Here is a 26,307-nt window from a genome sequence, read left to right as displayed (position 1 = left end):
AAGGCAGAAGACAGAGAGGGACAAAGAGAGGGTTGAAAATAAGCTTATGAGCTAAAGTCAGCTGTATATAGTTAAGATGATTAGGTAGTTCGAGCCAATTTAGTTTTTGGAGAGAGGAACAGTGGTGGGTGGAGGACCTATGGCTATTAGCGAATTTGGCAATTTTGTTATAACAGGAGGAAAGCTGGCTTTTAGAGAGGACTGAAGATTAGTCAGTAATGGAGCACCGTAGAGAAGAGAGGAATGAGAAAGGAGGAAGCGAGAGTGGATTTGGAGGAACTAGTAAGATACTGATTTTGACGGTAGAGCATACCTAGTTTTTGATGTGTTTTCTTAATATTTAGTTGTAGATGGGAGTTGAATTTAAGTTGATTGTCAATTAGAACACCTAGTAGCTTGGTTTCAGATACCAGTTCCAAGGGTGAGTTGTTTTGGCTGGTAATTGAGAAAGAGTTTGTGTCAAAAGAAGTAGATTTGGAGGGGGTAAATACCATTAGTTTTGTTTTGGAGGTGTTGAGTGCCAAGTGATTTATTTTCATCCAATGCTCAGTAATTGAGAAAGCTTCCTGAGTCAGCTTTTGGAGAAGAGAGGGGGAGGTGGCAGAGCAGATAATTGTAGAATCGTCTGCATATTGGATGATGTTTGCAAGTGGGATGGATTTGTGGAAGTCATTTATAAATATATTAAAGAGGATAGGACCAAGAATAGATCCTTGGGGAACTCCAGTGGGGGTAGTAAGGAAAGAGGAAGTGGCCTTTTTCCATATTACGGCTTGGTGTCTGTTTGATAAATAACTGGAGAACCAATTTATGGAGGTGGGAGAAAGGTTAAGTTCTGATAGTTTGGATAGGAGCAGGCTATGTGAAATAGTATCGAAGGCCTTGGAGAGGTCTAGTAGTAAGGTGGAAACAATGTGGCCGGAGTCGCGTGCTCTATTAACCGTCTCAAGAAAGGACAGGAGGGCTGTCATGGTGCTATGATTTGGCCTGAATCAGGTTGTGTGTGCACCAGGTTGTGTGAAGACATTCTTTCAAGAGTTCACTGGCGTCCTTGTCTCTGTGGTGCTCACATCTCCCATCTGGCTTATACTGAGAGACTTTAACATCAGTGTTAAACTGGAGTTGGTGGCTTTTGCTATAGAATTACTCTATTTTATGAAGGGATACAGATCTGCTCAGGTGGCTACTTCTGTTAGCCACAAATTGGGACAGAAGCTGGATGATTTTCAAAATTAGCGACTTGATTAATAATTTGTTAGTGAAACCTGTCACACAGTCAGACCATTTCAATACACGATTTATGGCTGACCGACCCCAGGCTGAAATTGGGACCTGACTTTCATGCAGTGTAGGAGGCTCAATCCAATCACTCTGGATTTCTGAGACCGATTCTGCTTGACCTCTTCCATGACTGTATACGACCTGCCTGGATGAGTTTGTGCAGGTCTATAACAGACTCTTACATCCTTTCTCAACATTCCATCTCCATGCTATGTATGACCAATTGACGTGATTCCACTTGACCCACAGTTTGATTCTGTGTTCTGTGAACTCCACTGGACTAGTCAGAGGCTTGAGTTGTGCCACCTGCCGCAGCATCAAACCAACTGGCTGGACCCTTTTGGGTGACAGAGAGGCAGTGCAGTCCGGCATGCCTCACGACGTGGAAGGCTTTATTCAATGAGGGATGTGATTAGCTGGAAAGTATTTTGCTGTCAGACATACCCTCATCAGATCAAGTGAACCCCAGAGTGCATGCCAGGGTTGTGACAGTGGTCCTAGGCATCTGATTTCATATTTGGGTTGGGGGGATTTTTTTCCCTGCCTGATCATGATTTTTATCTATGTTATTTCCAACAAGAGCACCCCTACTTGTGGAATTAATCCCTGCACCACTAGACTTGTTTACTAACTTGTAGCGTGGTACTAGGTCCCACCCTATAGCAGACTGCCCTTGCTTCTCTACAGGATGGGTATTTCCATCTCAGTTAAAGAATATGCCTATCCTCAAAAAGGCCAATTTAGATAATGCCAAGCTGGACATGTATCAACCTATTTCAAAACTACTCTGATGGCATATACAGCTAGAATGTTGTTTGAGAGATAATAACCTCAGTGACCCATTACATTCTGCTTTTTTGACAAAGACACATCACTAATATCATTTTCATTAAGTAATTAACAGTCTCTTTATGGTGAGGGATAAACAGTATTACCTTGTTCTGGTTCTTGATCATTCACTGTGGACCATTGATTCTGCTGGATCATCTAAAACGTTGCTCTGGCATCACTAGTGCTGTTTTGGACAGGTTTGTCTCCTACCTATCTGAACAAATGCAGAGAGTAGTGTCTGGGATTAACTTCTTTGGTTTTTACACTCTAGAATATAGTATTCCTCAGGGTTCCAAACTTGAGCCAGTACCTTTTACTGTGTATATGTTTCCTTTAGGACATAGTCTGAAATACAGGCTTTCAATAACACTACTATGCTGATGGCATGACACTTTTCTTCTTTGCACAGCCTATCTCACTTCCCAGTGACATGGAATGCAGCCAACTCTTGGAAGGCCAATAATCATCTACAGTTCACCATTTTGAAGATAGTTGTTATGTTATATTTCTCACATTTAGAGGCTTCTTTTTGCCAATTTTGTCTCTCATTATCAACTACAGTGGTAATAAATTGCACTTTGTGTCTAGGGTGTGGAACCTGGTAGTACATCTTGATGACAAGCTTCCCCTAAAGGACCAGACTTCAGCTACTGTAAAATCTTCTTGTTTACACTGCAAGAGCACCATCCTCATTGAACAACTCATTCCAGTCTTTGATGCCCCTACAGTGGTGCCCTCTCATTGAGGCTGCTATAATTCCCTGTACCTAGGGGTGCCAGATTCTGATCCTGGTCATCTACAGTCTGTGCAAAACTCCACAGCCCAGCTACTTACTGGAGTCTAGAGATAGCATTATAGTAAAACAGTCCTGTGCAACGTGCATTGGCTGCACATCCAACACAGACTAATATATAAAGTTCTTATCTTGTTTTATCTAGCCTTACATGGCATTCATCCTTATTGCTTGGAGGACCTGCCAACAAATTATTAGCTTAACCGTGTTTGCACTTAGCTTCTTAGTGGTGTCAGCAGTTCCAAAGGCTAGATGTGAATTTTCTAGGATGTGTGCCTTTGTCCATCAGGGCTAAAGGTTCTAGAACCTAATAACTGGTTGGCTGTGGTCTGCAATACTGAGTGGATTCAAGCATTCCTTGAAGGCCTACTTAATTGCCTGTCATATACCTGAACTTGGGTGCTTTCTGTGCGGAGTCTGTATGTCCTCCCTGTGGTTGTGTGGGTTTCCTCCTGGTGCTCCGGTTTCCTCCCACATCCCAAAGACATGCTGTAGGTGGATTGGATACTCTAAATTGGCCCTAGGTGTGAGTGTGTATGTGCCTTCTATGGAAGGCTGGGCGCCGGGCTGGCAACTCGACACCGTAAAACTCCACTGCCAATCATGAGCGGACAGGTGATCCACTGTGCGACCCCTAACCGGGAAAAGCCGAAAGAAGAAGATACCTAAACTTGAAATCTGTTTGCTTTAATGGCTGTTTTTACTCTTACTCTGTTTTATTTACTGAGTTTTGTATTTGTTTTATTTATCTCAATTTTACCATCAATTTATTTAATGTATTTCATGTTTTATTGAACAACTATTTATTTTATTTTTATCTATTTTAAATTTAACGTTAACCGGGGTAGAGCATTGATACCACTGGATCCATTTCATTATCCACCTTGGGCTAACACAACAGATACATGACATTCTATACAGAGTCAATAACAATATGCAATACATAAATATATTACACAGAAAGTGAATATCATATTAGGCTTGAGGGTACAAAGGCAATATATAAATGAAATGATATACAGAGTCACTGAAAACCGCAATATATACATGCATTATATACAGAGTGGCCTCAGAGTTGGCATGCTGAAAGAATAACAAACAAAAACAAAGTCAGGGCACGGAATGTACAGTTTAAGTTATATGACCAGAGAGACAGCATTTTCCTAGTCTTCAAATGTGTTTTTATTTGAGAAAGAAAAACAGGGTAAGAGGAATGATCTTAAAAAAAGAAGGGAATGATTCACACAGTTTGGCACCAAGGACTGAGAAAGCATGGACTGTGCAGCAAAGCCATTTTTTTCCTTTGGTTTGAATTTACTTTGATTCTACAGTGCTTTGGTTCAAGCACTTAAACTTGAATTTAAGAATATAAATAGTCAAATGTTTAATCACATTTACTAAAATTGTTTAATGGAGCCTGTTCTACAGTATTGTCTATGTATATTCAATACCAGACTATTTGCATACAATAAATTTGTAAATAAAATGTTAACTGAAATATTGCAATTACATTTAATTAAATATAACATAAAATAATATCTGATCTGTTACAGAGCTTTTCACTCTAGCTCTCAAATGGGCTCTGCTGGGTAGGATATCTCAGTCAACAATAAATAAATAATTATTTATTATTTATTTATTTTACATTTGTTGACCGGGCTAATCTAACTGGATACATGTCCATTTTCAGTAGAGGCCCGAGGAGATAAGCTCCAATACAGATAAATGAAAAACTTAGTAATCAATATACAAGATAAGACTAAATGAAAATATTCATATTAAACTAGCAGATTTCAGGTACCTAAACACAAAAAATAACAGGAAAGATAACTAAATAGCAGAATTAATTATATATAAAAAGAAAAAATATATTGCAGGTTAAATATATTATTCTGTGAGGATAAACAAAAAACTTGTAGTGCCAGAATGCTTCTACTTTACACTATGCAGTTATAAGTCATTTATAAATAGAAAGAATAAGGTCTAGAGGGGAGGCAGGTTAAGTATATGCATAATGTAAAAGGAAGAAAACAAATACATTTTTCAGTAGGAAATGTAAAGGGAGATTCCGCACAGTGTAGTTTGGGAGGAAAACAGAATTTATAGGGATAAAATATGTACTAATTTCTGAGTAGTGAGGGCTAGGCAGAGTTTAGTTCAATTAGATAGATAGTAGCCTAGTCAGGTTTAGTACAGGGGCACAACCAGTGTGTTCTAAGGTAGGGTTTTAGTCTATTTTTGAAGAGTGATAGAGAGGGAAGAGAGGAAAGGTCACTGGGGAGAAGATTCCAGGCTTTTCCAACAGCACTGGAGAAGAGAGATTCGCCAGCTTTGTTGTTAGGTTTAGAAATGTATAGAAGATTTTTGTGAGAAGAACGCAGTGATTTCAGATTTGTGTATGGAGTGATGAGGATAGATAGACTAGGAGTGCAGGAAGGTTTATACAGAGTTTTATGGGCGATGGTTAGTTGATAGAATTTAATCAAGTTTTGTAGTTCAAGCCATCCCAGCTGCTTTATATTTAAGCAGTGGTGGGTTCTGTAAGGGTTACCTGTTGCAAATCTAGCAATGTTATTGTAGGAAGTTTCCAGTTTGCTGAGGTTATTTTTAGAAAGGTTAGTAAAAATAGGTGAGGCATAGAGGAGGGTAGAGATTAGATGAGTATGGGCTATAGTTGTTCTAGCTGTGGGAGAAAGGTATGATTTAATTATATAGAGGGAGCCAAGTTTTTTGTTGACAGTTTTTATTGTATTGTTGATGTGGATGTCAAAGTTTAAGTTGTTATCAATGGTGATTCCCAGTAGTTTGGTAATGTGTCAGGTGATATGATAGTGCCGTTAGTGGATATAACTGAGAAATCAAGTGGAGAGGACTTGTGGGTTGGATTAAAGAGGAGGAGTTTAGTTTTTTGGGGGTTCAAAAGAAGACAACGTTGTGTAAACCATTGTTCAGCTGTGTTAAATACTTTCTGGGTAAGAGAGAGAAGTTCAGATGTGGATTTGGCTGAGCATATAAGTGTCGAGTCATCAGCATATCGTATGCATGTGGCTTGGGGGATGGCTAGATGAAGGTCATTAATAAATATTGAGAAGAGGAGAGGTCCAAGTATAGACCCTTGAGGGACACCCAGTGTAACTGGTTGGAGGGTAGAAAGAGTCTTATGCCAAATAACTGCCTGTTGTCTTTTATCTCGGTAGGACTGGAACCATTTTATAGAAGGTGCATCAAATAATAGTGATTCTAGTATGTTGAGGAAAATCTGATGATTGACCATGTCGAATGCTTTAGACAGGTCAATGAATAGTGCCGAAGAGAGGTTATTAAGGTTACGATTTTTGTTAATATAATCTATAAAGGAAAGGAGGGCAGTGGTAGTACTGTGTGAAGGTCTGAAACCATGTTGACAGCTGGAAAGTAAGTTATTTTGCGTTAAGTGGTCAAGTAATTGCCTATGGATACATTTCTCCATGATCTTTGCTAGGGGGGAGAGAAGGGCAATAGGACGATAGTTGGAGAGCTCATTAGAGTTTCCGCCTTTATGGATAGGGATAATATGAGAGACTTTCCATAGGCTAGGTATGTGACCTTCGGTAATCGTCTTATTGATCAGAATGGAAACAGGATAAGCTATGGATTTGGCTGATAGCTGTAGAAAATCGGCAGGTAGTTGATCTGCAGAGGGAGAGCATGGTTTTAGTTTTTGTATGAGGGTTTGAATGTATGTAGTTGGGACAGGTTGTAAATGAAAAGGGGGGGGTGAGGTAGAGTTATAGGTGGGTAGAGTGAAGCTATTAGGTGTTAGCTGACTAGCCAGTGTTTGGATAGTATTTGTAAAGAAGGTATTGAATGTATTGGCTGTATTTATGGGGTTAGTATGGTCAGTGTCTTGAGGGTTAGGTGTGGTGGATTGACCTGGGTGGAGTAGTTGATTAATGCTAGTCCAGAATTTTTGAGGGTTGTTTTGATTAGTTTGTTGGAATTGTAGGTAGTATTTTTTTTTATCAGAGAGTATAGCTTTCTTAGTGTCATTTCTTAACTGTCTAAAGGTTTGTTGGTCAACAGGGTTTTTAGTCATTCTCCATTTGGCCCAGTGTTTATTTCTAAGGTACATTTTGTGTTTGGTTGCTTTTGAAAGCCATGGGGCAGAGCTGGTTTTAACTCTAATTAATCTGGTTGGAGCATGTTGGTTGAGAATAGCCAGAAAGTTAGAGTTAAAGTACTTGAATAAACACATGAATGCTTGAATTCATAAATCTACCAAGTTCTAAGGACTGAAATAATGCCATCTGACCTCATATCACAATACTTGCTCACAGGTCTTCCTACAGAAAGAAGAATAACATCTCCCAGAACTTGCTGGTCCCATTGTAGATTTGCCAGTTACTCCTCTATCATTTGAGTTTTGTTACTGAGAAGCTAATTCTTTTCCTTCGTCTGTCATCTATTTACTTTTCATTGGACTTGACTTGATCCTGATATTGACTATTCCAGGTAATAAAATGATAGATATAAAAGCATGCTGATCAGACATGCAGACAGCTCAGTGGAAGTTCAGGAATAAAGCCTGTATGTATAACAGTATACTGGCCAACTGCACAACCAATTTAATTTATTTTGATGTATTTCAGGAATAAGCAGTGTAAGAAAGTACTTACAACAATGTGATCTGGTACAGCATATTTTGCAATCTTAGATGTGACCATGGATTTTAGTTCCTCTACAACAACCTTCTCTGCGCGAGAAACATCATCTTTTAGGACAACAAATGCAAATGGAACTGAAAAGGAAGGACAACATGATTCACTACTAGCAGATAGTCACACACTCATTTATAATCTGGTTCACTGTAAATTCACGTCTCTGTCTTGTTGCTGTATATAAAACTGACAATCAAATTTTTACTTTTATTTGCACAAACACGCCTGAACTTCAGAAGACTGTAGTTTACTGTAACTGACAGATTACAGAGTCTTGAGAAAAGGATGTGCCCTCTTCCCTGACAATATGCAAACTCACAGTTAGAATAATTAAGTGGGAGGTGAAGCCCTTTACATGGAGCAGGACGGGTGCAATATAAAAGCACTGTCATTAAGTTTTGTTACTTGGCCAGTCTTCCAAGATACATTTCATATTTATCAGTTTAAAAACTGATATTCTAGTTGCTGATCTTATGAATATAAAGCATATAGCCTATGTTGCTCTAAGTATCACTCTTGTGTAGACTCACTGATATGGACAAACAGGACTAAAACACATCAGCTCAGCAAACTCACTTTGCCTGCAGCACAATAGGTTAACGTAACAACCTACAAAAACTGCACTTCACCTGTCCCTTCCACTGCCTTCAATTATTGCATAGCTTACTGGTCACAGAAAACTGAAATTTGGTTAACACAATGCAATTGATTTTTTTCTATCAGACTGGGGATAAATGCTGTTTAGCATGTGAACTCTCCATGTTCAATACAAGTAAAGAAAAAAAAACACTACTAATGTAAACAAACATCTCACCTTCATAAATACTTGCTAAAAAACAAGCTATACCACAAGCAACTTAAAAGTTATTTGTTTATTTATTTATTTATATTTGTTTATCTGGGTAGTGCACTGATCCCAATAGACCATTTGCTCTGAATACTTGAGCTCTGAATAGCACAGCCACACACAAACATACCATGAGCATGCATGCTGTAAGGTAACCTGCATATATGGACGAAGAATTGCCTCTCTAAACTAATCAGAAGGAAATGGTCTCTGCTACTAAAGAGATCAGGTAGTAAGAGTGCACATTAGGAGTAAAATAAAATGCTCCCACCTTTCTCTCTGGATGCAGATATAAAAATCTAATAGATAAAATAAAACACTACCAAGATTTCAATAAAATCTGTGTAGGCTCCGTGTAGAGCCAACACAGAATGTACCGGTACACATGACCACGGTTCCCCCTCGGCAGCTCATCATGTATATTAATCATAGCGCAAAGCCGAGGGAGATTACAATAACATGGATATTGAATTAATGTAAGCAGTAGTGTAGAGGCTGTCCCGTACTTGTAGTCTGTCCAGGAAAATCCTGGCGAGATGGTAAGCACAGAACAACACTCTGTTTAATGTACTCTGCTACTGTAAAAATACTTTGTTTTTTAATTTTTTTTGTAAACTGCTGTTTGTGCAGTGCTGTTCTTAGTTATGCTGAGCTGTGTTTACACATGCACAGCTAACACCTGCCAGACATCTAAAAATAGAAACCAGATGTAATTAACTAGTTCACATTTTTCCTTTCCTTTTTTTATATTTAATGGCCATTTGCGCAGCATGGCACAGTGCTCAGCAACATTAACAGGCACCTTAGTAGTATATGAGAAGGTATACTGGTTGTCTCACTATTCAAGTAGCTACATAGGTTGAGTCATGGCCTAAGGGGTATGAGGTCCTGAGTAGTCCTACTTTTTTATATTTCATTCTGTAAAACTGGGTTAGGTGACCTAAAGGGCGGTTTAATACAAAAATGATATTGTAACATTTGGAAAAGCTGCGAGATGCTAAGCACCGCTTAGTAGCTCTATTCCTGTTTGCATGATGCTAAGCACCACTTAAACAAGTTACAGGTATTCTTGTTTGCGTAGTGCTAAGCACAGCTTAAGCAGGTCAACAGCTACTCCTATTGCGTGTTGCTAAGCTCTGCTGAAACACGGTTGTGCGAGTTTATGTGATGCTAAGCTTTGTTAAGCTAGTTTGTGTGATGCTAAACAACTTGGTGCTTTTTTGAATATTACAGTATGATGTGCAAGGGTGGGAAAGCAGCCTATATTAAGGCCAATAGGTGGGAATTCTGCACCATACGTTGGAATTCAGACTAGCTTGTTGATATGCCTGGCGGTGTTGGTGAGGGAGTGCACTTTTGGTTGTACAGTTGGGGTGTGCAGGAGTCCAGAGTGTTTGTTGGACTCCTGGTGAGCAATTATGAACCTTGGATGCTGCAAGGCGATTACTAGGGCTCGGAATGTAAATCTGAAGCCTGAGATTGGTTGGTCAGGGAACTTACCAGTGCTACTGGTATCCCCACACTGTTGAGCAGTGTCATCACCACTATGAAAACATGAAGAGAAGGAAGAGGGGAACCTTGGACACCTGGGTCCAAGAAACAAGGGCTGGGCATCCCCCAGAGATATATAAGTATGTTTGCTACTACTTTACTAATATACAAGCTGAGTCCATGCAAAATTGGTATGCATAATGGTTTGCTTCTCTTCCAACAGCTGCAGATGTACATGCTCACAATGTCCAGCCTCACACCGGGCACCTAGCCAGGATGTGGCATGAATGTGTTAAGTAATATGTGTATAAGTGACAGATTCTAAGGAATACTGACAATAAAGTTTAAAGCAGGATTGTGCTTTGATAAGTAATTTGTGCAAATAACTGCTGTAGGGCTGTATTCACTGCATATGTCTTCTAATATGACACCAGTCAACTGTACAGAGGAAATTAATAAATGCATTACTTGTCTGATAAATGAAGTGCACTATGCACAGTACAGTTCAGGTCCGTCTTCTGGCCAGTTTGAGTCAAATAATGCTCTCTATTCCTTCCACTCCAGGAACAAGGTATATGGGTAAGGTAGCTCACGTTCTGGGCAGATATCATATATGTATAACTGACAAATTCTAAGGAATACTGACAATAAAGTTTAAAGTAGGATTGTGCTTTGATGAGTAATTTGTGCAAATAATTGCTGTAGAGCTGTATTCACTGCATTTGTGTTCTAATCTGACACCAGTCAATTGTTAAATTAAGGGCACATGTCCCCTGGAGTCACAGCTTGTGGGTTCTACTCCCATGAAACTCAGACATGACTGGCTATGTAGTTTACTTAATGTACATGAACATACCTCTCAACTGTCACAATTTTTTGTAATGTAATGCCAACTGCCCAATCGGTCTGGTCCTTGATTAGCAGCCAAATGAGTACCTGGAATGCAATTTATTTGCAATCTATTTACAGAACACCTTGGTAGTAATGCATGGGCACAGCATGTGAAACAGTTTCCTGTAGTTCTGTACCTGCATTTCTTAGTGCATGGCACATAATATCTCATGATAGCAGGTTGAGATGTATGCACATGCAACATCATCTATACAAGAATCCTAGTCACTGTACTCACAATTGACACTGCACATCTGTAGAAGTATGTAGCAGTAGTCTGTGTACTAATATCATCTGCGAGTTCACTAATGGTATGTTTTTTCTCTCTCCCCCTAGCTTCTTTAATTTATCAATGTTATTTATTATTTGATATTAATATATTTATTGACATGCAGATATATAAAACAGTATTGATTTTATTTTATTTTCACACTGATGAAGGCTGTGTCTTTTACTAGCCGAAACCGGTCTGGATATTTGTTTTGATGCTGCATTAATTATTAAATAAGTTCAGTTTCACAGTTTGCTGGCTCATTGTTTTTTTTTTGGTGTATCTGATATTGTGGAGCCGTGCAATTGCCTTTCAGGCAGGAGGATCTTTTTTGCTGTTACATTAATATATTTTAAACTAACTGTTATGCCGGCCGTATAGGTTATTTCATACTAGTTTGCTGTTAACATACTTACCATTGTTATTTCTTGTTGTGTTCCACATAATATACCTTAATACGTATTATGACTAATCAATATTATCCTCCATTACATTAATACTAACATCTGTTTGGTTATTACTTATCTTACCTTATGTTTACATTTAATTTACTACAGAGCGACAAGTTAAGCTGGTTCCACGTGATCAACCTACCTTGCCTCCCATGGCCATGGCACTGGGGCCCAGCACATTTAGGTCACTGCCCGGTGGAGCCCCCTCTGCTGCCACTGCACTACCTGCGGCACTGGGTAGTTCCAGCCCATGGGCTGGGACTGGGTGCCCCTCTGGGAGCAGTGGTGGGGGGGTGATTTTGTCACCTGTGATGAAATACCAGGTATGGTGCGCAGGGTGCTCTTCTGAACCTTCAGACAGTGCCTATGCAAGATGGAGGGTACACTCCCCACCCTGGTGGGACCGCCTCGCCTTAGATGCCAGCCTCCACCACTGCCACCACAAGGGCAGTGAAAAGCAGTGCTGACAGTCCCGTGGGTGGGGACTTGAGTTGCACTGCTACCTTGTGGATGCACTTGAGACTGGGATTGCACAACCACCCTCCCCATCCAAGGTGTTTACTCTTGTGTCACACACCAACCCAGTCTGCTGTCTTGTTTGTCTTGTCTGTCTGCAAACACTTCCTCACCTTCACAACTTACCTTCCCCACTCGTAACGATGTCCCTTCACCAACATTCCACTCTCACCTTACAAAAATGTGCACCTGTCCAAAAAAATATATCGTCCTATACATAGCTCTCCATTTCACACACATGTCCACTGGACACACATAATTTGGTCCAATGGGCTTGACAACGCACTTATGTTGTCCTCACCCCTCTCTCTGAGGGTGACAGTCCAAATTCATAAAATTCTAATTCTGTTAAAGTGCACAGTTCTCGCTGTACAAGAAATGGATAGCTATGGTCCTTTCCTACACCCTTCTTGCACATACCTACCTGACTTTCACTTTGGTTTCCCCCCTGCTTGCACCCCATTTCATCACTGTCCAAGCTCCCCATTTTTCTTTTCTTTAATGATTTTTTGGGCAACAATGTGTGCTTGGTGCATCACTCAGTGCTACTAAATTCAGCTAAAAGTAGCTATACTAATATAACTGACATAATAAACACGTGCAAAAAGTACACCTGTGCCCTATTTTGAACCCAAGACCATCACACCTGCAGACCAGTGCATTAACCTGCCATGCCACACAGCTGTTAATTAAAACAGGTGGTTTAAGCAAAACATAGGAATTGCAAGGTACAGTCATTAAGCATGTTTAAGCAGAGCTGTGCATCGCTCTGCATTGAGCAAACTTGCTTAAGGAGTAATGGAAAAAAGGGACTGTAACTTGGAGTCTACTACAGGAATACACCACTAGAAAGCCATACACAAAATAATGGATGTAAGTGAGGTCTGTGCACTTCCATGGAGTGCAGGATCCTTTCCCCTTTATACTGAGGATTAGGAAAAAGGTTGGCAAATGGATGGATTGGTTTAAAGCCACACTGGATACCACCTTGGGCATAAAAGATGGGTTAGTCCTGAAGGAAACCCTGTCCGCATGGAAGATAATGAAGGGTTCTACAGCCATAAGGGCCTGTAGCTCAGACACTCTTCTTGCTTAAGTGATGGCTAGCAGTAAGGCTGTTTTCCAAGAAAGGAATTTTAACTCTGCTGAAGCAGCAGGCTCAAAAGGGGGAAGCGTGAGCCTCTCTGGTACAAAGTTAAGGTCCCAGGCAGGAGTAGGAGCTCTCCTTGGGGGTCTTAAATTGTTAGCTCCTCTCAGGAACTGTTTGATCAGAGGGTGAGAGAAGAGGGATGGCTCAGTATTGTAATGAGCTGAGATGGCAGAGACATGAATCTTAGTTGATGAGAAGGATAGGCCTTTGTGGAGCAGCTCTGCTAGGTAATCTAGGATTTGAGGCGAGGGCCCGGCTGTGTCCTTCCCTTGAGACTGGCTCCAAGAACAGTATCTATTCCACTTTTCTGAATAGGATTTCCTAGTACTGGACCTCCTGGCCTCAAGGATAACATCCAGCACCTGTTTGCTGAGGGTTGTTGGTGATGTATTCAGGGAATAAGCCAGGCTGTCAGGTTCAGGGTTTGCAGCTGAGGATGCAAAATCTGTCCCTCCTGCTGGGACAGCAGAAAGGGGGTCTGAGGTAGGATTCCAGGGTGACACTGCTGTCAGACTGTGCAGGAGTGGGTACCAGTACTGGCGTGGCCAGTCTGGTGCAATAAGGATTGTCATTGGCCTGACCTGTTTGATCTTGAGGAGTACTTTTGGAAGGAGGACAGAGGGGGAAAGGCATAGACTGAGAGGTTTTCCCATGTGAAGGATAGGGCATTCACTTTATCAGCTTGGCTGTGGGGAATTCTGGTGCAAAATTTGTTTAGTTGATGGTTTTGGGGGGACACAAAGGGGTCCACCTCTGGTGTCCCCCACCTGTGTATTAGAAGTATGAATAAGTTTGGTTCCCGTTTCCACTCATGTGGGTCCATTAGATTTCTGCTTATTCGTCTGGCAGTAAATTTTGTTTGCCTGGCAGGAACTGAGCTTGCAGGTGCGCTTGGTTGTTTAAGGCTGTGTTCCACAGAGCCATAACTAACCTGCAGAGTGGGTAGGAGTGAGTTCCCCCCCTGCTTGTTTATGTACCACATAACTGTGGTGTCTGTCTTTATCAGGAGTTTCCTGGCAGGATAAGGTATTTGAAGGTTGTCAGTGCATTCTGTATAGCTAACATTTCTTTTGATTGATATGCAGGTGAATTTGTCCTGGGCTCCATTAGCCTTGAATGCATTCACCTGCCATGTGAGCCCCCCATGCATAGTCTGATGCGTCTGTTGTCAGAGTTTGGACAGCAGGGGGTTGTGAGAAAGGGAGTCCCTTGTTGTGGTTGCAAGCCTCTGCCCACCAAAGGAACTTTGTCCTTAGGCAAGGAATGATAGGAATCACTGTTTCCAGATCCTGGGAATGTTGACACCAGAGACTTTTTATGTACCATTGAAGTTTCCTCATATGCAGTCTTGCATATGGAATCAGTAGAATACATGAGGCCATGAACCCTAGGGCTTGCAGTATTTTTCTTGCAGATAGCTGGGTTTGGGTGGCCAGTAGTTTGAAATAATTTGTCAAATAAACCTGCTTTTCTGGAATGAGGAATGTCATCTGGGAAGTTTTGTTCAAACTTGCTCCCAGGAATACAATCTTTTGGCTGGGTACCAGATAAGATTTATTTTCGTTGATGGTATACCCCAGAGAAGTTAGGAGTCTCTTTACAAATGTCAGGTACTGAAGTAGCAATTCCTGACTGTCCGCCTGAATCAGGCAATCATTCAAGTATGGGTAAATTTGAATATTTCTCTGCCTGCAGTAAGCAATGGCTGGAGCCAGGCACATTGTGAATACCCTGGGCGCAGTAGATAAGCCAAAGGGAAGTGCAGAGAACTGATAGTGCATACAGCCTGCCCTGAAACGTAGATATTTCCTGCAAGATTCCCTTATGGGGATGTGCAGACAAGCTTCTTTTAAGTCTAGGGTGACTAGCCAGGAGTCCTTGGCTAGCATAGGAAGGAGCTGTTGGAGTACCACCAGGAAGGTGTTTAGGGTTGACAGATCCAGACTAGGGCACCAAGAGTTCTCTTTCCTGGGCACCAGGAACAGCCCGGAGTAGAAAACCTGTCCCCTTTGCTATGTTGGCACAGGTTGAATAGCCCTGATATTGAGAAGAGAAAGTACTTGCTTTGGGGCCTCTGTCCACTGGTTTAGAGGAAGGTCTGGCAATCCACTTGGGGTTGGCAGAGAGTGGAAATAGAATCTGTATCCCTGGGATACAATGTTTAAGACCCATCGGTCCTGGGTAATATACGCCCAGTTTTTTGCATGCAGGGTGAGTTTCCCTCCTAGGGGTGCAGGTACTTGGGCATGGCTGGGAAGGATTAAGGACAAGTCATTGTGAACTTTTTCCATGGGGGGTGGCTTACCACTCCCAGTTTTTGAGGAAGGAGCACTTCATTGTTTAGATCTGTGCATACTCTGAGACTGTAGTCTTTGTGGCCTGTTGCCCCTGGGTTTGGGCTGAAAAGGTCTGGGAGGGACTGGAAAGGACCAGTTTTTAGATGGCCAATGCCTAATGACTCTAGGTGGCTGTACCTGTAAAAAATCTTTAACAGTTTGCATGGATTTAGCTTTTTCCTCCATCTTTTTAAGAACTTCTTCTGCTTTAGAGCCAAACAGTCTTGGTTTAATGGAGCATCAAGTAATTTTGCCTTGACATGGTCTGGCAAGATTTGTTCCTTCAGCCAAACATGTCTTCTCAGAACAGACCCAGTGACAGCAACCCTGCAAGATGCTTCTAAGGCATCAAAACCACACTGAAAAGTATGTTTACCAACTTGGTTTGCAGAATGCATTAAGTCTTGTAAGTCCTTATTTTCTGCACAATCAGGAATTAACACAATTTTTTATTTAATTATATCAATAATATGCTGCTAGTACTTCAACATGTGAAACTGGCAATTTAAAGCCCTGATGGCAAGACTTGCAGAGGTATATACTATCTTACCCCATCTGTCTAGAGCCCTAGAATCCCTGTCCGAATGAGTAGGTTTTTTTGCTGTAGAAGCCTTAACACATTTAGGTCCCTGGGAAATGGTCTCTGGATCCGCAGTGGGATTTTTAAAGAGAAATTTGTGAGAATCAGGTACTCTGTAGTATCTGTCAGGCTTTCTAGAAGCAGCTGGTAAAGTATCAGGGGTAAGGCTGGATTCCATGAAGACATCATCTACAATATGCAGGACAGGGGGAATAGCTAGAGGCCTATGCTGAGGCAAGTCTAAAAATTCCCTGAGTCTCTTTTTGGACTGTGAGTAGTCCTGGCATTCTCAGTGGAAATGCTCTCTTAGGGTATGCAAGGTTTCACTTAAAGAAAGGTCCTCTGGGGGGGAGGCTGAGGGAATTGATTCCTCTGCATCTGAGTCCTCATAGGTAGATAAGGATATGTCCTGGTATCACAGGGGTCAGAGTCATCAGACTCATGGTCTGAAGAATCAGAAGGAAAATCAAGTCTTTGTCTTTTAGAGGGGGAAGGCTGGCTTCCCCTAATTAAAGTAATAAGGTCTTCAGCCATTCTAAGCATTTGTTTCTTTGGCATGGGAGCTTGACAATGTGCTTTGGTCGTTGGTTTCCTAGGTGTAGTGTGAACTCTGGGCCTGAAAAATTCGGTAGATGTAGTCATTAACGAAGTAGTTGGTTTGATACGAACATCAGAAGGTCTGAATACACCCTCAGAAGCTGGTGCATGCACAGCTGCTCCGGACCCATTCACGGTAGAGACATCTGCAGGTTCCATAGTCGAAGAAGCATCTCGCGGCATACCGGACTCCGAATGGGTCTCAGTAGAGGCCTGCAAATCTGTATCAGTAGTGTAACAGGGGCTGCGAAAGCACCTCACTGAGTACCGGCGGACTTGCGACTAGCTTAACGGAAGCGTTGTTGGCAGTTTTGGACTTATGCGGTCTGTCTCTGTCTTTATCTTTGCATTTTTTCAGAAGATCGGTAGTCGGATGGCTTACCAAAGCCATTTTGGAATACGGAGAACAGGAGCAAAAGAATTTAGAGACAAAAATAGCCTGACGACAAATAGTTTGGGCGTTGAACAAGGCACAAAACCGACAGCGAGGGATGTAGTGGTCTGGGCCTAAACAGGTGACGCGGTAAGAATGAAAATCTCTGTGAGGTATTTGCTTTCCATACGCAAGACAATTGTTAACTTTTTCTGACATCGGTTACAGCAAGAAAAAAGGATCCCCAACGGGGTACTTAGCTTTAGAAGACTTCAGGTTTGAAACTCGAAAAACTAAAATTTCAGGTAGCTGACGACCGGCACTTGCAAACTGCTTCTGCTTCGGACTCCCGCACGGCAAGAAAAGCTGATGCAATTGCGTCGGCTGCATGTTTATACCCCTGATGTCATGGATGAGGCGACAGCATCTGAAGCAGAAATTCCAAGACTCTGGTATTCGGGCCGACTGAGGGCTACCTGCAGGCAGATAACCCAAGTGTGATGACTGCAACAGTGAATCACAAAGAACATGTGTGTGTATATATATATATATATATATATATATATATATATATATATATATATATATATATATAGTCTATATCATATCATCGAACGCTTAAAAAAGCGAACGCTGATTGATTGTCCTAATTTAAGCGAAAGCTTACAATCTCGAACTGTCAGATCAGTGATTTTTTTACCAGGGAAAAAATCGCTGATCCAAAACACATACACACAACACAAGCACACCAAACAAACAGAAATCCACACACATACACCTAAAATCTGATACCTAACCCTACACTAAACTATGCACACACCACTAACTACCCACTTACCTTAACCCAAACCCTAACCCTAAGGTCCGTCACTATCGCACACTCACCTCACCCGCTCCCTAACCCTAACTCACTTAAATCCGCCCTAACCCTCATGTCCACTCAATCGCACACACACCTAACCCGAGCCCTAACCCTAATTCACCTAAATCACCCTAACACTCACATCCACACAATCGCACACTTACCTGAATCCGACCGGTAACTTTCCACCATAACACTGAAAATACCGAAGCAACAGAAACGGACAACCAAATTCTTTCCCTAGGAAAAAATTTGAGTTTCTGCTGCTTCGATATTTTGCAGTTTCACGAAAATATGTTTGATCAATCAGCGTTCGTTTTTTTTAAGCATTCGAGGATATAATATAGACCCATATATACACACACACACACACACACACACACACACACACACACACACACACACACACACACACACACACACACACACACACACAAACACACACACATATATTTAGATATCACTACAATTGAGTCTTTTCTTAGCTGGCTGTCTTCTACTTACCCCCAAGAAACAATAATACTAGGTGACTTTAACATTGCCTGGAAAAGTGTTAGTGCTGAAAATCCTACCTCTCATATTAACCTCCATGGCTTTACCCAAACCATAACCTCTACAACCAGAATTAACAAACCTAATAAAAAAGAGAGTACCTTAGACTGGATACTCATAAACAAAGTAAAACAAACTTACAAAGTAGGAACCCTGCCAGATGATGTAAGTGATCATTCCTTGACCTACATCACTAGAGAAAAGAAGGATTTTCCAAACCTCCCCATCTTTAGGACAGCACGCTCTACCAAACACTTTAAGGCAGAATTATTTCAAACTGAGCTTAAAGCATGCAATTGGAACCCATTAAAGTCCCTCCCACTTGGAGAGGCAGTACAGTATTTTAACACTGCATTCTTATCTATCCTGGGTAAGCATGCTCCCAAATGTGCCATTAGAATGAAGTCTAACCCAGCCCCATGGCTTTCTAATGAAACTAGGAATCAAATTCTACTTAGGAACAAAGCCTGGACTAAATGGAGAACCTATAGAAATAGCTCTGATCACCTGTATTTTAGGCAGCTTAGAAACAGCACAAAAAAAGCTTTACTTACAGATAAAAAAACTACTATTGTAAACTTCAGCAAACTCATCAAAATAATCCCCAACAGTTCTGGTATTGTATAAATAAGCTCCTTTCCCCAGGTAACTCCCGAACACCCACCCCACTTGATGCAGATCCAAATGCTCCCCATCTAACTGCCAAATGCCTTCAACTCTTTCTTTACTGACACTATACAATCTCTAGCTAGTCAACTTATCTCAGAAAACTCCAGCATTCCCATCGACTTACCGCACTTTCTCTAAATTCAAAATACAACCCATCTCTACTTCTCTCATCTATAAACGTATTCTAAAACTTAAGCCATGTACTCCATCTGCTGACCAACTTCCTTCCCAATTTCTCCAAAAAGCAGCCAAGGTAATTGCTTACCCTATAACTATCCTTATAAATAGGACAATCCAAGAAGAAACCATCCCAGATGTTTGGAAAATCTCCCACATTATCCCCTTACATAAAGGTGGGAACTCTAATGATTACTCTAACTATCGGCCAATTGCTCTCTTATCACCCTTAGCAAAAATTATGGAAAAATGCATTCACCAACAACTTCTACACCATCTCTCTCAACATAACTTAATAGCAAACTGTCAACATGGCTTTAGACCATGACATAGTACCACTACTGCCCTTCTATCCTTCACAGATACCATCAATAGAAACCGTAATAAAAACTTCCTCTCTTCTGCACTCTTTATTGACCTCTCTAAAGCTTTCAACATGGTTAACCATACCCTCTTAATCAATATTCTTGAATCTCTTTCCTTTGATTCTCTGACCATTAAATGGTTCACATCATACCTCAGCAACAGGCAACAAGCAGTCCTCTGGGAAAATCAAGTCTCATCCTTTTTACCTGTTAACATCGGGGTCCCTCAGGGCTCTACTCTTGGACCACTTCTCTTCTCATTATTTATTAATGATCTCAATGTAGCAATTCCTCAAGCCACTTGTATTCAATATGCAGATGACTCCACATTAATATGGTCATCAACCTCTCCATCTGAACTATATTCTCTTACTCAAGATGTTTTCAACACTGTAGAAATAAGAAGTTATGTACTCACCATAACGTTCCATCTGAGTAGGTAAACTTCATTTGTCTGCAACCTGTGGTATACGGATCCGATCTCGGATCCGAGCCGGCAACTTTACAAAGCTTCGATCCGAGCTCCTAGCTCCTACCCTTACCCATAATCCCCTGCCAACCCTGACTGACCTCAGATCAAGTTTGCCCGCAAGCACTATAGTGGATAACTAACTACATTATCAGAAATGGTACATCACTATATGACATGAAACACATCTGAAGGTCAGGGGACGGAGAGCGGTTGCAGACAAATGAAGTTTACCTACTCAGATGGAACGTTATGGTGAGTACATAACTTCTTAATCTGAAGTAGTTAACTTCATTTGGTCTGCAACCTGTGGGACAGAGTCCCTAGCTACCTAAACCTTGGGCGGCCTTCATGGAAGGATATTCTGGAGCACTGCGGAGCCAAAAGAAGTTCTCCCTCTGGAGGTAATGTCCAATTTACAATGATTGATGAAGGTATGAGATGAGGCCCAAGTGGCTGCTGAACAGATATCATCCAAGGAAACCCTGGATTTAAAGGCGGCAGATGTAACCATAGCCCTAGTTGAATGGGCACGAACTCCTTGAGGTGCGGGCCTGCCGGAATTTTGATACGCTGTAATGATACACTGTGAAATCCATCTCGATAAGGAAACTTTCGAGACCAGTTTACCTACATTAAATTTAGCAAAGGAGACGAACAACTGGTCGGATTGTCTATGACCAGATGTCCTATGAATGTAAAATCTAAGTTGTCTGTGCACGTCCAAAGAATGTAGTCTGTACTCCCCTTTGTTCTGGTAGTTAGGAAAGAAGACCAGCAAATTGATAGATTGGTTAATATTAGATTCAGAAACTACCTTCGGGAGGAAGGAGGGATTGGTCCGGAGGTAAACCCTATCCTTGTGAAAGGCTAAGTATGGGGGTTTCACAGAAAGAGCTTGCAATTCAGATACTCTCCTCGCTGAAGTAATAGCCACAAGAAAGGCTGTTTTCCAAGACAAATATTTGAGGTCTACTGAAGACGCCGGTTTGAAGGGAGGGGCTGTCAGGGCTTGTAATACCAAGGTCAAATCCCATGGAGGTACCGCTTCCTTTATTGGAGGTCTAAGAAGAAAGGTGCCCTTTAGGAACGTTTTGCACAATTTTGTAGTAATCAAAGGACCCATTTCAGTACCTACGTGGTAATGAGAGATAGCTGCTAACTGAACCTTCACCGTAGAACAGCTAGCTCCGCCATTAAAAAGACCTGAAAGAAAGTCCAGCACTGCAGGCAAGGGGGCTGTAAAAGGGTCCAAATTATGGCGTTCTGCCCAGATAGAGAAACGCTTCCATTTACTACCATAGACCTGCCTAGTAGAGGGCTTGTGCGCTGCTACTAGGATAGTTTTAACTGGAGAAGAGATACCGGGAGTCCTAGCTACAAGTGGAACTGGAGCAATCAAGCCGTAAGCTTGAGGCTGGCCAGGTCGGGAAGTGGGAGCCCCTGGGGGTGGGAGATTAGATCCAGAAGGGGATCTAGAATCCAGGGCGGATTCACTCGATGAGACCAGAGGTAAGGGAACCAAGCTTGGCGAGGCCAGAATGGGGCAATGAGGATCATCCTGCTCCCCAACCGACTGGCTTTCTGAAGAAGTTTCAGCATGAGGGGAAGAGGAAGGTAGGCATAGAGAAGACCGGGTGGCCAAGCATGCAACAAGGCGTCCCTCGGGGCTTCCCCGGCAGGGGGAATGAGAGCGAAGTAATTGTTGCATTTCGTGTTTGAGGGAGATGTGAAAAGATCACAACAGGGCTGCCCCCAAACGGCAAAAATTCGACTCACTACTCGAGGATTGAGGGACCACTTGTAAGGTGAAAGGATGGTGTGACTCAGTCTGTCCGCCAGGATGTTGGTCCATCCCGGAATGTGCGTTGCAATGAGAAAGCGGTTGGTGGAGATCGCCCATTCCCACACTCTCATGGCTTCTCGACAGAGTGGGTAAGACCTGGTTCCCCCTTGTTTGTTGATATACCATACCACAGACATACTGTCTGTCTGGATTGCAATTGTTCCTACAGGCAGAAGGCTCTGAAGTGCTTGCAACGACAACAGCACTGCCCTCATCTCTAGAACATTTATGTGCAATATGGTCTCCGAATCGTTCCACGTGCCTTGGACCGTCCTGCTCGAATAATGCCCCCCCACCCAAGACAAGAGGTGTCCGTGGTCACCGTGGCGAGAGGGGAGGCCATGGCAAAGGGGCGTCCTGCCTGGAGGTCCGGCGATTGAAGCCACCAAACGAGAGCCCTCTTGCAGGCCCTGCTGAGAGAAATGGGGTGACTCAAGGGGTATTGATAAAGGGACCATTGGACTTGGAGAGTCCACTGTAAAATCCTCATGTTCAGACGCGCCATGGGAAGAAGGTTTATAGTGGCTGCCATGGACCCCAGGGCCCTCAGAACCAATCCCGCCGGAGGTTTTGAAGATTGAAAGATGGCCCGCACATGTGCCCTCAAAGTGTGCAACCGGTCGGGAGTTAAGAAGACTAGTTGCCTGTTGGTGTCCAGTCTGGCCCCGATAAAATCTATCACCTGAGTCGGGGTGAGAGAGGACTTGTCCGAGTTTATAGTGATCCCTAGTTGCGGAGCAAGGTTGAGAAAGTAGTTCCTGGCTAAGCATAGTAGATGCCTTGTCGGGGCGGTGAGGAGCCAGTCGTCCAGGTACGGGAAGACCTGCTTTCCCTGGAGTCTCAGGTGGGTCGCTATCACTGCTAATACCTTGGTGAACACCCTGGGGGCTGAGGTGAGACCAAAGGGGAAGACTCTGAACTGATAATGACTGGCTCCCAGCCGGAAGCGGAGAAACCTCCTGGACCGTTCGTCCATCAATATGTGGTAGTACGCGTCCTTGAGGTCTATGGAGCACATCCAGTCGTTCTCCCACAAGAGGGAGAGAATAAATTGAAGAGTGACCATCCGGAACTTTTCTTTGGTTACTGACAGATTTAGTAGGGAAAGATAGAGGATGGGCCTTAGGTCCCCCATCTTTTTTGGCACCAAAAAGAACCTGGAGTAGTAACCCGATCCAGACTGGTCTGGAGGGATGTGCTGGATGGCTCCTTTTTCTAAAAGCAGCCGAATTTCCGCAGCTGCTGCCTCCCTCTGATTGGGTGGAACATCGGGGAGGTGTCCGGGGGTGTCAGGAATGTAGGAAAAGGGAATTCTGTATCCTCTGGATATGATACGAAGCACCCAGCGGTCTGTTGTAATGGACTCCCAAGCTGCCAGGTGCTTCGAGAAACGCCCCCCCGACTGCCTCCAGAGTGGAGCAGTCGGGCAACCCCTCAGGGTTGCTGTGTGGGCCGATCAATGAAGGCTTCTCTGGACCCAAAGTTCTTCGGGCCCCCTCTGCCTCTAGGGCAGCATCCACCCTGTCCTCCTCTGCCACGGAAGGACTGGGAGTCCAGAGCGGACTGGGATTGTTGTGACTTTCGGAACCACATCTTCTTCTGTCCCTTTTGTTTCTTGGAGAAGGACCTCTGGGGAGCAGAGAAGCGGACTCCGACGGCAGACAACGTCTTCCCGTCCTTTTCACTCTGGACCAAAGTCTCGCGAACTGTCTTGCCAAATAGGGCAGAACCATCGAAGGAGGCATTCGCAAAGGACGCCTTGAAGGGTTCTGCGAAATCACAATGTCGGAGCCAGGCCTGGCGCCTCATAACTAGGCCTGCTCTGCTGGCTCTAGCAGCTCCCTCTGTAGCATGGGATAAAAGCCGCATAGAGGTGTTGGATATAGACCTAAGAGTGGCCCTGCGAGTGGAGTACAACAGTTTGTCCTCCCCAGACATGGACTCCGGGGGCGATGCAGCGTACTCTTTGATAAGGTCTCGCTGCAGTCGAATCACATGTGCCATGTAGATCAGGGACCTTACAGTGAAGGTCGCTGAACTAAAGACCCGCTTCCCGAGAGGGTCCATCGAGCGAGACTCCTTGCTCGGGGGATGGACCGAGGGACTCTCTTGGGCTAACTCCCTCTTGGTGGCTGCCACCACCAACATGGCATCTACGGAGGGTCCTTTGCTCCAATGGGATTTCCCTGCCAGGGGGCTCAGGATCTTGTCAGGACATTTGGGGACTGGCTCCACAGTGTCCGGCTCCTTCCACGCCCTAGTGGTGATAAGATCCACTAAGGGGTCGGCCGGAGGGGACACCCAAGAGGTAGATGGGCCTGCTTCGAACGCCTCCAGGAACACGGATTCGTCCGAGGAAGCCTTGGGGGCAGACCACCCCCCTCTTATCCTGAGCATTTCCATGATGTCTCCGAAGGAGACATCCTCGGGGGGTGACCTTGGGGAGCCTTCCCCCTCATCCAAATCCATGTCTTCTGTCAAGGACTCCAGGGGAGTCCATGTGCCTCCTCTTACACTTCCGCTTGTGAGGAACATCCTTGGGGGGACTGTCCGAGGACGACTCACCAGCAACGTCTTGTTCCAGGGGAACGACCTGAGACGTCAAAGCAGGCTGTCCCTGTGGCCAGGCGACGGAAGCCTTACCCAAATGAGATGGAACCGTAGTAGGGAGTGGGGGGCCTGGATGCACTCAACAGAGCCCTCTCCACCACATCGAAGGCCGAGGGAGAGCCACTCTCTCTGGGATCCGAGAGCCGACCCTCACTCGGATCCGATGGATGGATCGGAGCCGGGACCATCGGATCCGAAGGGCCAGTGTGCTCCGATCTGGACAGAGCTGAAGGCACACTAAACCCCTCAGAACCAAAGCTCAGAACACGGCTCTGAGAGTTCGGATCCGACAAGGACGGATCCGGTAAACTCGAAGGAAGAGTCGGAGCCGAAGTACCAGATACTGTCGGCGCCGACCCACCCTCGGCTTCAACGCTGCCCGGCTCCAAGCGCTTCGAACCCGGGAAGCGGGTCGCAGAAGGAGCTATCGGGGCAAAGAAGGGTGTTGAGCTCCCCCCCCGGAGAGGGGGGGGGGGAGGCAGGAGCACTCACATCTGCATTTGGGCCTGGATGAACCTTCGCATCACCCGGTCCAAATCAGCTTCAGAAAGACTACACGTTGATCTCGACGAGGCCACCGAGGCTGGCCAGGAGTGCCGCCTCGATGACCTCGACAGAGATCGGGTCTCCTCCTCGGGTCCCGGTGAAAAGCATGGAGACCGGAGCCGAGAAGGAGGAGACCTGGAAGTCGTGGAGGGAGAAGCCCGCTTAGCCGGGGGAGCCGAAGCGGAGGCCTCGGCCCGCCACTTGTGGTGCTTCTCCCTCTGTTTTTCTTTCCTGGCCTCCCTCTCCTCTGGCGCCAAAGTGGGAGATTGAGTCCCGGCCGGGGGGAGAGAGGCAGGAGTGGCCGCCACCAAAGCCTGGGAGGAGGCCACAGAAGCACAGGAGGCCGAAGCCGAATCCGGGGACAAAAGTCCCACCAGGATCAGCTTAGACCTCCGGTCCTTCAGTGCCCTGGGGTTGAACGCTGCACAGATAGCACATCCAGAGGAAAGGTGTTCAACCCCAAGGCACCGGACACATCGAGTGTGGCCATCCGCCGGGGAGAGCTTATGGCCACACTCGGTGCACTTAGAGAATATTGGCTTTGGGGCCTCAGACATATTAAAGTAAAAACTCACTCGGTAGGCCCCAACACACTAAACACACACACACTAACTACGACCAGCGAGGGGAGGAAGAAACTAAACTAATTTTAACCAAAATTTAACTGAACTAGTATAATCAAAAGGGAACCTAACACACACTAACACTCACTCAAATTTAACAAGCAAATTTAAAAGGAGAGACTTATCTGGCCAAAAAAAAAACAGGAGCTCACAATCTAGCTGCTGTTCAGAAGCACGGCAAACTAGATCTGAGGTCAGTCAGGGTTGGCTGGGGATTATGGGTAAGGGGAGGAGCTAAGAGCTCAGATCTAAGCTTTGTAAAGTTGCCGGCTCGGATTCGAGATCGGATCCGTATCCCACAGGTTGCAGACCAAATGAAGTTAACTACTTCAGATCATAGTTTACCAAACGTCTCCTTCTTAATGCCAAAAAAAACAAAACTCCTCTTTACACCCACTACTAGGTCCTCCCCCTTAGACTTCTCAATCTCTTCAAATAATGGAACTGTTATTCTCCCTGACTCTACCACTAAACTAGGAATA

The 26,307-nt window shown here is 43.8% G+C and overlaps 1 protein-coding gene across 1 annotated transcript in view; it reads right to left on the bottom strand.

The window, feature by feature from the left end:
• The window catches only part of ACSS1 (acyl-CoA synthetase short chain family member 1), a 1,456,620-nt gene that overhangs the window by 127,338 nt on the left and 1,302,975 nt on the right, over positions 1 to 26,307 (bottom strand). The window contains exon 13 of the mRNA XM_044057731.1: positions 7,561 to 7,682. Coding sequence (XP_043913666.1) covers positions 7,561 to 7,682 — 122 coding nt within the window. The remainder of the gene's footprint in view (positions 1 to 7,560; positions 7,683 to 26,307) is intronic.

Source organism: Protopterus annectens, chromosome 1.part2, assembly GCF_019279795.1.
Source record: "Protopterus annectens isolate FY-2018-M chromosome 1.part2, PAN1.0, whole genome shotgun sequence".
NCBI lineage: Eukaryota > Metazoa > Chordata > Ceratodontiformes > Protopteridae > Protopterus > Protopterus annectens.
The sequence above is the reverse complement of the archived record's forward strand: the minus strand, read 5'-3'. Positions and strand labels throughout refer to the sequence as shown.